Source organism: Ambystoma mexicanum, chromosome 7q (assembly GCF_040938575.1).
Source record: "Ambystoma mexicanum isolate Mex_15411 chromosome 7q, UKY_AmexF1_1, whole genome shotgun sequence".
Taxonomy (NCBI): Eukaryota; Metazoa; Chordata; class Amphibia; order Caudata; family Ambystomatidae; genus Ambystoma; species Ambystoma mexicanum.
Genome location: NC_090941.1, coordinates 848196369 through 848211235, shown reverse-complemented (window position 1 = coordinate 848211235; position 14867 = coordinate 848196369). Strand labels below are relative to the sequence as shown.

Sequence of the window (14867 nt, the reverse complement as noted above, 5' to 3'; positions counted from 1 at the left end):
TATGTCTACAATTGGACCGAATGTATCTGGTACTCTATATACTGTGGGGTGCAGTGCCGAATGGAGAGATATCTGAGCAGCGAGTCATAAGGCTACATTGAAACAAAAAGACATGAACAAAATTATGTGAAAGTGAGCATTGTCACAGAAGGATCTGCATATCCATATGGACATGAGACACTTGAATGGCTTTGTGGCCCTCATCTATAAATATCCCTGTTTAATGCTGACTAGCCCTCTCCAGACACTATGCTAGGGGTGACACAATTTCATTTTTTTTTCTTTCCTATCCAAATTGTCAGTCTGGCAGAGTTCTACCATTTTGCATATATATTTCTTTGTGCGAGTAGTAACGGAGAGACAGCATCTGTTTTAGATGAGGCTGCCTGCCTCAGCCATTAGACAAAATGGAGTACAGGGTGGATCCAGTGCACAAGGGCAACAAGGGCAACAATGAACAACATTCACTTGAATTTTCATTAAGAACTGAAAATGTGGCTCTAGTTAGAAACCTCGTATAAGTGGCCTGATATTCATTGATCTTAACAGAAGACCCATCATCATTGCCCTTGAGTACTGGAACCGCTACTGTAGTCTATTTTCCACACGCGACTGTGGTTGTATATTTCCAGTTTTACCTTATGTCTCTTAATGTCAGAACTTTTAGTATGCAAAACAAATGCAAGTTCACTTGTTTTCCTGGAGTCTGAATACCTCAACACCAAAAAACAATAGTTTCCCAACATAAATGATTGCCAGTTCCATTAATGACTGTGACTGCCCTCCAGACTTCCTTCCAGGATTGAAATCGGCAAGAGCACTCAAACAAGGCAAGGTTTCTTGGGCTGAAGGTAGTCGACCACTGGAAGAAACATCCAATGAAGGAATCATGAAGAGAAGCTTGCTGAACCCTCCTGGAACGTTGAACTGCCCAGTGAAGCCCTGCTGCAAAGCTCCAATTCCAAATCGACTAGAGAAGCCCCAGGCACGGATGACATTTTCCATTGGTTTGGCCAGTCCCATGTACAAATAAACATCAATGCCTGCACATAAAACAAAAGGTCATGGAATTGATATCTGATTATCTGCACAAATGTGTATCTTCTGCAGGTCTGTACAGTTTTAAATTGCCACCATCCCAGAGTCTCAGTGAGATATTTCTTGAATACCATAGAAAGCTCCGAAATACACAAATGTGCTTAATTTCGTGCCTCTCTTTGGATCAGCTGCTGGAATTGACCCAAAGCTACTTTCCCATGTTGGAAACATCCCTCTTTCCTCGCAGCTGGGCCTTGTGAATACTGCTTCCTTCTCCTACGTTTCCCTATAATGGCTCAGCTGAAATACAGAGGTACTCTCTGGGTTCCATTGGATATTTATCAACCCCGTCATAGCTTTCTTTTGGCTTGCTTCCCCCTTCCTTTTGTGAAAGAGCTTTTAATGGACTTTTACCACACATTGCTGGTCTCAATCTGATATGGAATGATCCTATTTAACATATACAAATGTGAATAATATTCTTCGATGCAAGTGGACCACCATCTCCAGGGAATTTCATCACTTCAATCCCTTGCTTCCATTGGTGAAGGCAGTGGAAATTCCTCTATAGTGGAGCTCATTGGTTCCATGTGATAATATCCCCGCAAGAATATCGTCATACAAGAATGGCGCCCTTTTTTTGCGGCGATATTATCCCATGGAACCTGCGGGGGACACCCCTCCACCCCTTCGCGCCTTGAAACACTTGTGTATAGGCGCGTTACAAATACCATATCATATCATAACCCTGATATTTTTTTAAGGGAGCGGGGGGACACCCCCGCAACCTCTGCTCCCATTTACCCCACAAATGATCCCCATAAATAATGTTGCTTATGCCGTTTGCCAGCGACTATATGTATGACAACATGATTTATTGGTATAAAATTACTTGATACCAGCTCATTTTGAAAACATGCAGCAGGGGATTTGGGGCCACGCAATCTTGCTGTAAGGAGTCCAGTCACCAGACTGTTGTAACAAGTGCCCTTTGCTTTCTGACATCATACCCAGAGTGCAATTTCATGCAGGAAATGGGGGAGACTGGACGTTGTAGGGAGTCCTAACTGAAACCAAGGTAGTGGAACCCCTCTCTCGCCCTAGCTCTCTCCTCTAATTCCACTCCCTTCCCATGTATACTGACAAGGGACTCCAGTGGTCCGCACCCTGGCGTGACTGTAGCTTTCTTAGGTCGTTGCTGCCTTTTTGAAGCACTGCGTTCCCATGAGCTCTCCTGGGGAGTGTTCCTTTGCCCCAGAGGAAGGTGTTATCCTTTCTCTGGGGAACAAAGAAGGCGGCTTCCACCCAGGCCAGATGCTGACGCGCATCAGCCCTGTCGTAGCAGAATCCTGCTCACAGAGCTGACGCTAGCTTGATATCAAATAGGCATGATTGTATAACATTCTTGGTGTCAGAATAGCAGAAGCCCCAGAGAGTTATAATGCCTATTGTGACCCAGTGGCAGAGCTATGTGTGCAGTGCTGATTAATTTTAAAATGTTTTTATTAGCATTTATGATATACGTTAAAAAACATCCAAAATTTTTGTGGTATCAACAGGTGGCCTTCAATTTGCAATTGAATTCGTAAGGGGTAGCCTTTCTGTATTTCAGAGGAATCGGCATAAAGGGTGTATCGGGGTCGGCAAGGGCAAGAGGGACACAGTTCAATTTTCCTCCTTGTGTCTGACTGTATCACTTTTACCCCAACCGTACTCTGACCAGGCCTATCCCTTTCATGGGGGTTTATCATCAGATCGATGGAACATGTCCCACACCAATGTTTTCCAGGCCTTGTATGCAGGGCTCACCTCCCCACCTTCCCTTGCCACACCTTCACCCCACACACTAGTTCTTCATACCATCTAGCGTATTGCGGGCCCCCAGGCTTTTTCCATGCCATTGCAATGGCTTTCTTGGCCAGCACACATACCATGTCCATGAATTCGACGAGGTGCCTGAATTTGCTCACTATCGGATAGGCACCCAGCAAACATTGCTTCGGTGTCCAATCGTATCTCAACATCCCATCCCTTCTGCAGGTTTGTTCTATCTTGTGTCAGAAGCTACGTATCTTGGAACACTCCCAGAACATATGCATCATGTCTGCACCCTCTGACTTACCCCAGGGGCCCAGTGGATCCGTAGCGCCACATAATTTAGCTATTCTGCTAGGTGTCATGTATATTTTGTAAAGAACATTCAACTGGATCAGTCGGAATCTAGCATTTCTAGACAATTACCTAGGGTATTCCAGTATCCTCTCCCACTCCTTAGCCGTTTTGCTGGCACCCAGGTCCACTTCCCACCCCTGCTTTAGCGCACCGCTCCTAGGGTTTGGTCTATCTGCAAGCTGTCCGTATATTCTGGACACAGCTTTCCATCCATCCCCCAGGTTGTGTAGTAACATTAGTATTGGCGCAGCTGCCGGCTCCTCAGGCCAACTCTTCCAGATGTTTTTCGCTACGCTCCTAATCCTCTGCTTCCAGAGGAACTGGCAGCTGGGTAGTCCCTCACTCTCCACCATGGAGTCAAATTCTCGAAAGGAACCCTCCTCATACATATCGACCCAGGTGTAGATGCTGTGTCTTTCCCACTGCTGGTTCTTGCCAGGTCTGCTCTGGTTGCACATGCATCTGCCGCTAGTGGGCAATCAGGCGAATATGGGTGGCCTTGCCCCATTAATGTGTGTGCATTATGAATGAGGCTGCTCTCTCGTACTCCATCTGTGGTTTTGTTTTGCTGCTTTGTCCCTTATCTATCTCCAGGAGTCTGGCTATGGTGGCACTGATGGTCCCTGTTAATGTGGCTGCTGCCTCTTGTCCTGGCTTGGACTGGCCTATTGGGAAACGGGGCAATGAATGTCCAAAACGCAAAATGATAGTGTGGCCAAGTTTTTTGGTCAAAGTGGGATACTTTTCTGGCCAATGTGGGCTAGCTTGATAAGTTACTTCACCATGCAGCTGGTAGTTTTGACCAGTGCTACTGAATAGTCTTTTAAATGCATAATTTGCAGCACTTTTTTCGGGAAAACTCCCCCTTAGGTACTCCTCAAATGGTCTGTCACAAAAGGATTGGCCATAGACCATTGACTAGTAATAAACTGGTACCATGGGGTCGTGAAATCCTTCTTGGGTTTATATGAATAACTCAGTATAGCCGGGAGCTGAGTCCAGTGATTATGCACCTGTGCAGACTCGTGACCAGCCTGCATTTTACACGGTGGAACCCCGCTGGACAGTCATTCTTCTGAGGTCAATACATTGTGTTACCAGTACATTCAATGATATCATGACATGTAAATCTCTTTGGAATGGGAGGGATGCGGAAAACCCAGATATATCTTAATTATTATTTCTAAAAATAATGATTCCCAGCATTTATACACGCCTGCGACTGGCTGGGGCTCAGCAGCATCCTGACTGCGTTGTCCTCCCATTTCGTTGCAGCCTTTAATGGATGATTCCAGAAAGAAAATGGTGGGATCCTTTTAAAGCTCTCCCATTTCGTAAATACAGGAAATCCATTGACAGAAAATAAGGTTCTAATTTGTTTAACCCAGTATGACACCAACAGCCCCTTTGCTGAAATGCTAAGAGTGTTTGCTGCACAAGTGTGTTCATTCATTCAGGCCTGAGCCCTCCCTCATATAATGTAACTCGGGCCTGTGGCTATAGCAGACAGTCTCGGGTTGATGAATAGTTAAATACTGTGCTTGACCTATGGAGACACGTGAAAACCAGCCCTGCTCCTAGGTGCTGAAGTAGAGCTGGAACGGCACAAGCAGCCTCGCTTTTAGAAAGTACCAGCTTCTCTCTGATGGCAAATGGACAGAAAATTAACATATGTACATGGCATGTGTGGTGGTTACGTTTGGAGGTTTATACGAACAACCATTAGTTGGAGCTAGTTTGTTCTTGTGTAGCATAATACTATAGTGGTGCTGTATTTCAAACATGTATAATTGTCTTATACTTTCCTGCGCCCAGTGGTTATTAAATGTAACCTAAAGTCTAGTTTAACTCGTATGCATAAGTGAAAAACATGAGAATGTTCTGAAATGTTTTCGTTAAGCACAGTTAGCACATGGTTTAAGGGTGCCAGCCAGCCAGCATCCTGGAAGTCTGGGCCCCAATATAAACCCAAGTTCCAGGGCAGCTGGTTTCTTCTCTTCTTCCCGTGTGCAGGCTTCGGGCTGCCACCCGCCTCTTCAACAACCTGCACTCTTCCCTGCCACAACCCCTCCCCCAACTTACCTGATGCACTTCTCCTTCGGCTCCATCAAAATGGGTGCCATAGTAATCCAGAAGGGACACACTCCCGAGCTCTTCAAGCATCATTCTGGTGGCCATCTTGCCTTCGGATGCTTTCCTTTGATGAATGGGTGCACCACCATGCACACCCATCCATCAGAGGAAACCTCACGTTTGCTCAAAAAGAAAACCTAGCACCCGGCGGAATGAGCTGCGTGCTATTAGTGTGAAGCCTTGTGTTCTTTTGGAGGCATCACCCCAAATAAACGACTGCAAACATTTTGAGGTCGAAAAGAACAAGTTTTTAGAGCCGAATTTATGCCAACGCTTTGCAAATGTTTATTTAAAAATAGATGAGGGTGAGGGTTTAACTTAAGGTAGGGGGAGGGGGCAGGGATTTCCAGGGGTCTCCCCTCGCATTTTGTTAAAAGTGCAAACAGCCAAATATAATTATGGTAATTCAACCAAACAAACCTGTCTTTTCCACCTCTAATGTGTTTTTCTCAAATTGTTCACGTACATCCATTCTTGGACAGGCTGGGGGCAGTAACAGCCCTATACCCTAGTGGGCCACTACCATTCAGGTCTGCCAAGGAAGGCAATCTTGATGCTGTAATATGTTCTTGTCTGAAAGCTGTCTCCTCCTAGTTTAACGCCATGGCAGAGGTTTAAATAATTTATAACAGCTGCTAAGACGTCACAGCAGGTAGAAACAGGTGCATTGTCTTCCTGTTTTGGATTGCTGTGTGGTGAGGGGGGAAGAAGCTTTATATTTTTTTATTTTGCTTAAAGTCTCCTCATGAGTCCAAAGTACACCTCCCTCAATGTTGGTCCAAAAGGGACAGCACAGGTTATGGGAAAAGGATGTAGGAGTGTCATAAGCACCACACAATTATAGATGGGTGTTTTTAATTGCAGAGATGTAGTCCACATAGGAGTCCCGAGTGACATCATGGGCAGCTCAAGCTGCTCTCTCGTCTATTAAATGTCACCCGGAAACCCCCTGGGAATATATCCCCATATTTGATAGCTACTGTGGTGGGTCAGGAAAAGGAGCCACACTCTTTAAGGACATTCTAATTCACTTTTATTCCCTACCTATCTGAAGGTGCTAGTCTGTCATCAGCAAATCCCAAAGAAAGGAAAGTTCTCAGTCCGATCTAATTCTACCTGACCCTTCCACTAAGATAACTAACTTAAACAAGTCCAGGAGATTCGCTTGATTCTCTTGGTGTGCCAGTGGGCTTCATTAGAAGTCCGGCGGTACGGGTTGCTGCTGGACTGAAACACTGTTTCTGCCGCCGGAGATCCTGGTGCCACCGGGACATTACAAGTCCTGGAGTCCCGGGATATCAGGCGGTGGAAAATGTTGTGCCCCATTCCTGTGGAGTCCCATAGAAATGGGTGCACAGAAGCGCCGGCACCGTTGTCACCGGTGCCGGTACTTCCATCGCAACCCTGCCTGCCAGGGCTGAAGCGCCCGGCAGGTCAGACCTGCCGGGCGCATCAGCCCTGGCAGGCAGAGTTGTAATTTGCTGGTCCAGAAAGGGTGTCAGTACGTTGCTACCGGCACCCTTATTTCCAGACCGACCGACTTCGACTTCTAATGCAGCCCAGTGTCTTCTGACGGTCTCTTTGTATCAATGTCTCTATTCCTTGTGCTGCTTGTCTAGCACGATCTTCGGTAATAGTCTCTCTTTATCCCTTGGATTAACTCTTGTAGTTCTTCTACACCAGTCTTTGGTTTTGTACTCTGTTTAGTGATGCATCTGTGACAACATTCCTCGTGATACTTTCTCACCTTCCTGTTGGAGGTTTTAGACCTCTCATAATCTATTGATCCAGGCTTTCTCAGCTTGGCTGTGGTTTCTTCCCAATTGGTATTTCCCATATGCTGGATTCTCTCTTTGTATCTACATTGTTCACTTGATAGTCTTGTCTGTCCTTCTTTATTACAAGATGTTATGCCAAAGTTTCTACTTTTAATCTCGGTGCTCATATAGTAATTTCCCTCATTTATAAGGTATTTGTTCGTAGTCTTCATAGACTTCCCACGCTAGGTTATTTAATCTTTCTTATCAGCTTTACACAGTTCCAATTACACAGGCTTATATTAAGTAACTAGTCGTGAGCACTGGGACGAGTTTCTTTTCTTGTATCCGGCTGCCCCAATGGCCTCCCACTTCTCAAGTTCTCTGTGTTATCTCTCTGTATGTCGGGGAACATTGCGGGCCATGGCATTTGCTCGCATGATCCTCTTCGATACTACCTTTCTCAATTTCCTTTGTTTTATCACGCTCCCATTCTCGGCTTCCCTTCTGCCGTACATGTGGGAATACCGTTAGGAAGCTGTTTGTGCCCCCAGTTGCCTTCTCTGATGATCAGTGTGTTTCATTGCGCGTCCTGCCCACTACAATATCAATGTGGTCTCACCACCACCTGACACAGGACTCTGCTTTCCTGTTTCACAACAGCTCCTCTGTTGTTGAGTTTGCCGGGCCTGCAGCAACTTTCTCTGGCATTCTGCAGCTTTTCAAACGTCGCAGGCTCTGTGTCTCATCTCGGATCCTCTTCTTCAAGACGTACTCACATCAGGTGCAGTGGTCGAAGTGGGCAGGAGCGGTGCTCCTCCACTTCTTTTTTTTAAATTAAGTTTTACTGTTCCTATACTTTTTATTTTAAAAAGAAACCATTCCGGAATGGTTTTGTTTTAATATAAAAGTGTAGGAATAAGTTCAAACTTATACTACACTCCCTTAAGCAGCAGGCGTATTGTTTTTTTTTCATTTGCCTGACTAGGGATTCGTGTCTGGAACCTGCTGGATCAGCTCCAACCTCATATCATGGTGAGCGATCTTGGAACTGCTGGGTTGCTGTTTTTACTTCAGTGGCCTGCTGGGGGCAAAGCACATTACCAAGCCCAATCATAGCCCTGCTCCCGCATTAAACAAAATGTATCTTTTACATTTAAGCAACTTGACGTGCAAATACTGCAGGCACAGTTGTATGTGGAGTTAATGGGTAGGTGGGAGGGGTGGCTTTAATCTTTAGCATGCCCCTTAAGAGGTGCGATTGATGCATGATTAGAAAGGGGAGGGGTGCGTAAAGTTACATGTGGTGGGGGACAATCAATATAGGCAATGGGGGGGGGGTCACTTAAAATGCATTTTCTTTCACTGTTTCTTTCAGCCTTTACACAGTGGTGGCGGTGGAATAGAGGAAAGGTGGGACCCAGGTATGTGGTTTGTATTGTGCGTGGAAGGGGGCGTTGTGATGGGGTTTGTGGGGAGTTACGGGGGGCGAGCAGGGGACATAGTTCCACTACTTCTTTTTGTACACTTCGACCAGTGGCCAGGGGGCTTCCCTGGCGTAGGATGCTCTCTGCTTCTCCATGTTCCTCCCTTCTTCCCACTTAAGTATGTGTCTCCTCTCAAAGTGAAGCCCTTTCCTTCTCTGGGCTGGTTGGTTCCAGCATTACCATCAGCCCAATATGTCGAATTTGCATTAATCTTTGTAGCAGATTGTACCATGTATGCTACTATGCTGTGTGGCTTAAGGAGTACCACACAGGAATGGGAGTCCTTGTCCCCTAAGTGGGAGTCTCTCCCAGTGAGGTCCCACTTTTCCAGACCACTAGGGAGGGACCCCTAGGGAGAGTCTTGCAAAGGGAGCTCACCTCCCTAGCCTCAAAGGGGGAAGCTCTCCCTTTGGAAGAAGGGAGACATTTGTATTTTATTGTTTATATAGCACTTTAATTCAAAGCGCTTTGCAGCATAACAACCACAAAACATCAAACATTGAACACAGAAGCAATACAATATACATGATTCAAACTAGAAAAACAGCATGTGGAACAATTTGCATTTGGGAAGGAAGAGAAGAGGAGAGGTATGGGAAGCAGGAAAGGGAAAAGTAAAAGGGAGTAGAGAGAGTAGAAGGGAGGGTGGAGATCATAGGGGAGACGGGGAGAGATAAAGGAACAGGAATATGGAGTGGGGAGAAGAAAGAAGAGGAAGGGGAGACAAGTCAGGGAGGTGGGTGAAGGAGTTATTTTAAGGGGTAACGGAAGGAGGAATAGGTGGACATGGAGCCGATAGAGAAAGGGAGGTAGTCTAGTGTAGGGTGGCAAGGAGCCGGAAGGAGCGGAAATGGGAAGAGGCACAAGGAGGTGGGGGAACAGAGAGTAAAAAGAGATCAACCGAGTTTAGGGAGCGAGAAATGCGTATGATTCATCGACCTACCCATCTATTATTCTATATGTAATCCCCCCTCCCCCATTGGAGAGGTGTTTTGCATATCTTGTATTTCATTTGCATGTGGAACTTTGGTATGCTAGAATATCACATTTGCAAAACAAGCATTGGTAGATACAATAGTGTTGATCTTTGTCAGATGTTTGTAGAATGAGCGTAGCCCACATGGTTTAATAAAAAGTGATTGTTCTGGATCCTTGTATGTTAAGGTAACTAAGGGGATTGTGTGAACAAATGGCTGGAAGCTTATTTTTTCCATTTAATGTAATGTTCAAAAAGCCATGGGCGTTGTTAATGGTGAGCAACACAACTTTAAGGAAATATGTGTATATGAAAACAAAAGGCAACGAACGGCTTTTTGAAACTAAAGAAGACCTAAGCAGAAACAAGCAGATAGTGAAAGACACTGGCAGGAGCGCTACTGGATGATGGCAGGGAGAGAGGGGAGTGACTCCTAAAAGGGAGCTCTAGGGATGAGCTGGTTAGGATGCGTGAGAAAGGAGCTCGGGGGGGATGGTAACGTTTGGGTGGTGAGGGTTTGATGAGGGGGGATTTGCTGGTAGTGAGAGCGTCAGGGGGTGGTACAGGTGTACAAATACGGCGACGTGAGCACCAGTTGCTGTTCAGTGAGGCTGGTGAGAGGCGCCTAAAGCTGGCAGGTAAGCACACGCCACATCTCCCAGTGGGGCAGCACAAAAGAATATCTGAGAAATGTATTGTTTGGTGATAACTCGTGCTGTTCTGCACAGGAAGGGTGAGATGAAGTAGGAAGGCTACAGTTGGGAATGGAGAACACAGTTGCTCCTTTCGCAGGAATTGGTGGAGGCAGGAGTCTGCAACTGTCACATGGGGAAAAGGAAACCGGTTATCCAGTAGGGCAGGGCAAGCAGGCAACGTATGCTGCAGGGACTTCATCTCCTATTTCTCCACTGCAGTATGTTTGGCATGTTGACTGGCACCAACGCGACACCTATGAAACAAAAATGAAACTGCATCTACATTTTGTAATTGGGCGTTCTTATTTTGCTTCCTCGCTTAGGGACACTCCGAGGGCCTGAGCTGAGCAGGACTGATGTCGATAAGGATTTTGTACTCATGTTTAGTGTCGTGGATGAAAATCTCAGTTGGTATCTTGAAGAGAACATTGATGTCAATGGTCTACAGTCGGTCAACAAGGACGATGAAGGCTTCATGGAAAGCAATAAAATGCATGGTGAGTTCAGAGCAAATGTATACTGTAAGTAGTGGCTCATTTGGTGACGGGCATTTTCAATGGGGACTCCCTTATTAGTAATTATTCAGTCCAGCCCAATGTATGATTTTCTATTTGCATAGTTAGCTATAGCTACTCTTTCTTTTAATTGTGCACATGTTGTCGGGTTTTATTGCTGATCCCCTGAGGGAATATACAGATAAATGAAGGACACGGACTACCAGCACTGGGAAAACAGTATTGTATTTAATGCATTTTAGGGAATGTGTTTACGTCACTTACCGGTCTTCTTTTCATGGACTGCTCCATCCAGACCCTACTAGGGGCCATATGGAATGTCCGGAGAAGGACAATTGGCCAGGCCATCCCTGTCAAAGGAATGGACTGATACAGGAGAGAATTTGGGAGAGGTGGGCTTTAAAAATAAATAAATAAAGAAGGCAAAATAATTGAGTATAACAGTGAGGGTTAAAGGAAGAGTAAGAAGAGAGAAGAGTGGACCAGCAAAAAGGCTTCCTGGGGGTGCTGGCCTTGAGCAGCTCCCTGGGGCAGAAATACGCCTGAGAGTCCACTCCTGAGAGCTGTATCCTTTATTCTATGGGTGGCCCGGTGTGTAGTGTGAGCCTTGGGCTGCTGCCCGGTGCAGTCCAGGCACCCATACAGCCAGCCTGAGCGCCCAGAAGATCAGGGTCTGGGCCAGATGTGCAGGGTGGCCCAAGATGTGGAGTGCCTTGCGCAGCATCATGGCAAGCCCCAGGGCCATTCAGGGCAGGCTGGAAGACCGCAAACCCCTGGGACGCAAAGGGATGGTGGCCTGGGTGAAATTGGGGCCCCCCATTCAGGACCGTGTGTGAGGGGCAGCCTGGGATCAGGTGGAGCAGCCTTTGGGCTGACAGTCAGGGCAGACCCACAAGATCCGCACATCCTGGCCATGTGAGTGGGCCTGTCTAGGAGCCAGAAGAGTGTTGCCCGTAATGGCCTGTCAGTGGCTTGGCAAAGTAGAAGGCGGCCCTGGTCGTGTTCTCGTGGAAGCCCGGGTACCACACAATTGCAGTGATGGAGTGGGTTGGGCCGACCCCCAAGCTTCTCAGAAATAGAACAGATGAGTGCAGTCAAGCTTCCTGTGGTGACTATGCTGTGCCCCGCTGGGCATGAGGAACCACACGGATAAAAGACTTTACCCGGGGTCATGGCAGTGACTGTGAGGCACATCACATGGTCGTGGGGAATTGCAGTAACATTGGACAGCACCTGGGGTAGGCCAGTCCACAGAAGTGACAGTGGAGAAAAGTCCCTGCCCCCATCAACAGCCACCACCTGCATCAAGGTACTGTGTTTGGGCTGTTAGAGCCCTAAAATAGCTGGAGGGGGTTGGGTGGCTGACTACAGAAGTCATCTCCTTGTAGTTATGCTAACAGTTATCTATGTAAGTATGCATATATTGTGAGAAACCTGAGGGCATCCTCACACCTTCGCCCGATGGATCCTCTTCTCAGGTTGCCAGGGAAAGGCCATCGCTTTTAGATCCCGACCTAAGCGTAGGAGCATCACCTGGATGGAGGGTCCTTGGGGATTGGGAGAGGATACAAACGGGTGAGACATGGTATCTCCCTAGCCCTTATTAAAACCAGCCTGAACCTCCCCAACCTTTATGGGCTACTGTGACACATCTCCCCACATTTTCCTTCATTCAACCTACTATGGTACTGGGACGAGGAAGAGGCAACTAAGAGTAGTGAACACTAGTCAGTCATTTCAGTATTGTACAGGTCAGGCATGTCCCAACTTCTTTTATAATTACCACCAGGCAATTCCAATTTGGGACTCCCGCCTGCAACCTGTCAAGTGGTTGTAGGTGTATAAGAAGGGACGAGACCAACAACAATTAGACCAGCAGGGAATCCTGAGTGCAAGAGACCAGCAGAGAATCCTGACAAGGAAGCAGACCTGGTGGTTCCTTCAGGAGGAGCCAGGACGCCGGTAGACGACCCGTGGAAACTCAAGTCCAGTGCCAAGCGTGCCATGAGAAGGGGAGCCTTGATGGTCGGAGTCTAGCAGCAGGAGCTGCAGACACAGAGAAGAAAACCAAAACTACCGCCAGCATCCACAGAGAGAAAGCAGAGCTGCCGGGCGCTGGAGGTGCACAGCAGAAGCGGCAGAGAGAAGCCAAATGCCCGACAGCGTCCGTGGAGAGGGAGCGAAGCTGCTATCGGGAGACCGATGGAGACCAAAGTGTGAGCAGGGCTTGCAGCTGCAAAAAGACGTGCAGGTGGACCAGAGACAAGAAGCACATCTGCCCGGAGGAGATGCCAGAGTTCCAGGCCTGTGGGGCACTGAAGTGAATGGTGAGAGAACAGAAAGGCATGTGTGCAATGAATCCAACCTGAAGCCATGGGTTGGGAGGAAAGAAAGGACAGTATATTGTGCAAGCCACAAAGTAGCAAATAACACAATACTGAGTCAAATGAAAGCTTTTAGCAGAGCCAAGACCTGATTCACAAGAATATGTTAACTGCCTATGGTGAATGCAAGACAAGAGCCACATAAAGCAAATATAGAAAAGTGTTATAGAACCTGAAAGTAAGGTGCTGGGGAAACAAAGCCACCAGAAACTGAACTGTATATATAAAGCACAGTGTAGCAGCACCAAAGACTGGCAAAAAAGAGGTAATACATGGTGGCAAAGCCAAAAGGCAAACAAGGAGATGCTAAGTGAATGTGAACCTGCACACTAGGGGTGTCACGGTATTAGTTTTATGACGGTACGATAACCTTCTTGCCAAATGACGGTATATCATGGTTATCGCGGTATGAAGGTGGAATTAACTAATCTTAACAAATATTTTCTAAAAGGTCATAAATTGTCAGATCTATCATCACAAACAAAACCAGGCACCCAGGGCCAGAATTGGCCTTTTCAACATACTTTCCACTGAAATGCCACCCCTATCAATCAAACACAAACACACGCATGGAGAATAGCTTTTCTTAAGTGGTCATTTAGGCTTTTAGCTCCCCCACTGGCTACTGGTGAAGATGAACATGTTGCCATCTTGATAGCCTGCATGCCACAGATCAATGGAGGCTGATTGTAGTATACGCTTGTGCGCATACACACACAAACACACATGCACACTCTTTATGTTACAGCCTTTCCAAATCAGATTGAAAAGCACACTTAACGGTATAAACGGTATACCGGTATAAACAATGTGACGGTTATTATTGTTCAATTAAGTGGTTCACGGTATATTTAACGGTATACCGTTATACCGTTACATCCCTACTGCACACAGGTACAAACAAGAAAGAACCTGTGTGGTCTGGACAGCCTAGGGTTCATGGTTGCAGGGCCTGTAGTGGATGGACCGTGTGGTCTGACAACACTGCCTAGGGAGCGCTGATTTGAAAAGATAAACAAGCTGCTGAAGCAAAGCAAGAGAAAGCCATTAAGAAGTCTGAAGAAGGATAAAGTTGATTTGGAACTGTTGTGAACAAGTACCAGTAAACTGTTTTGAACTTGGGGAAGGGAACCCCAAGGTTGGTGGAACTCTCTTGGACCTGGGGATGGGAACCCCAAGGTTTTTTGTGAAACTAATTTGAACTTGGGCAAGGGAATCCTGAGGTTGTGGGAAACTTTCTTGAACTTGAAGAAGGGGAGCCAAAAGTAAGTCGGGAGCTGGAAGAAGCTCAGAGCTTTGTTTGGCACACTGTTTCTATTATTGCTGATATCACTACACATGCTTAGCTTTAGTTGTGAGAGCAAGTGTGGGCTTTGGACACAGACACACTTTTAAATTGAGCTATTTGACTCGTGCTTTCCTTAGTTTCTTTAGGCAGGGAAATCTCACCATGGTTTAGGGCAAGTTGGGCCTTCATCCACCTGGATATTTCAGTTTGATAAAACCCTTTTATTTGAACTGTGAATCCGTTGTCTGTCTTGCTTCATGATGCCTTCACAATATTTGTTGATAAATGTTTTTTTTATTTATTCAAACAGATTGTATGGTTTTCAAATTGTAAAACTTTAACCTATTTACTCCTTCATTTACCAACCCATTCATCAAGTCCATCTTTAATTATATTCATGTACTGTCTAGTCGTCCCCATGT

The 14867-nt window shown here is 46.3% G+C and overlaps 1 protein-coding gene across 1 annotated transcript in view; it reads left to right on the top strand.

Annotated features, from left to right (window-relative positions):
- Positions 1-14867, top strand: part of HEPHL1 (hephaestin like 1) — a 537160-nt gene that overhangs the window by 168533 nt on the left and 353760 nt on the right. The window contains exon 4 of the mRNA XM_069639277.1: positions 10582-10755. Within this exon, the coding sequence (XP_069495378.1) occupies positions 10582-10755 (174 nt within the window). The remainder of the gene's footprint in view (positions 1-10581; positions 10756-14867) is intronic.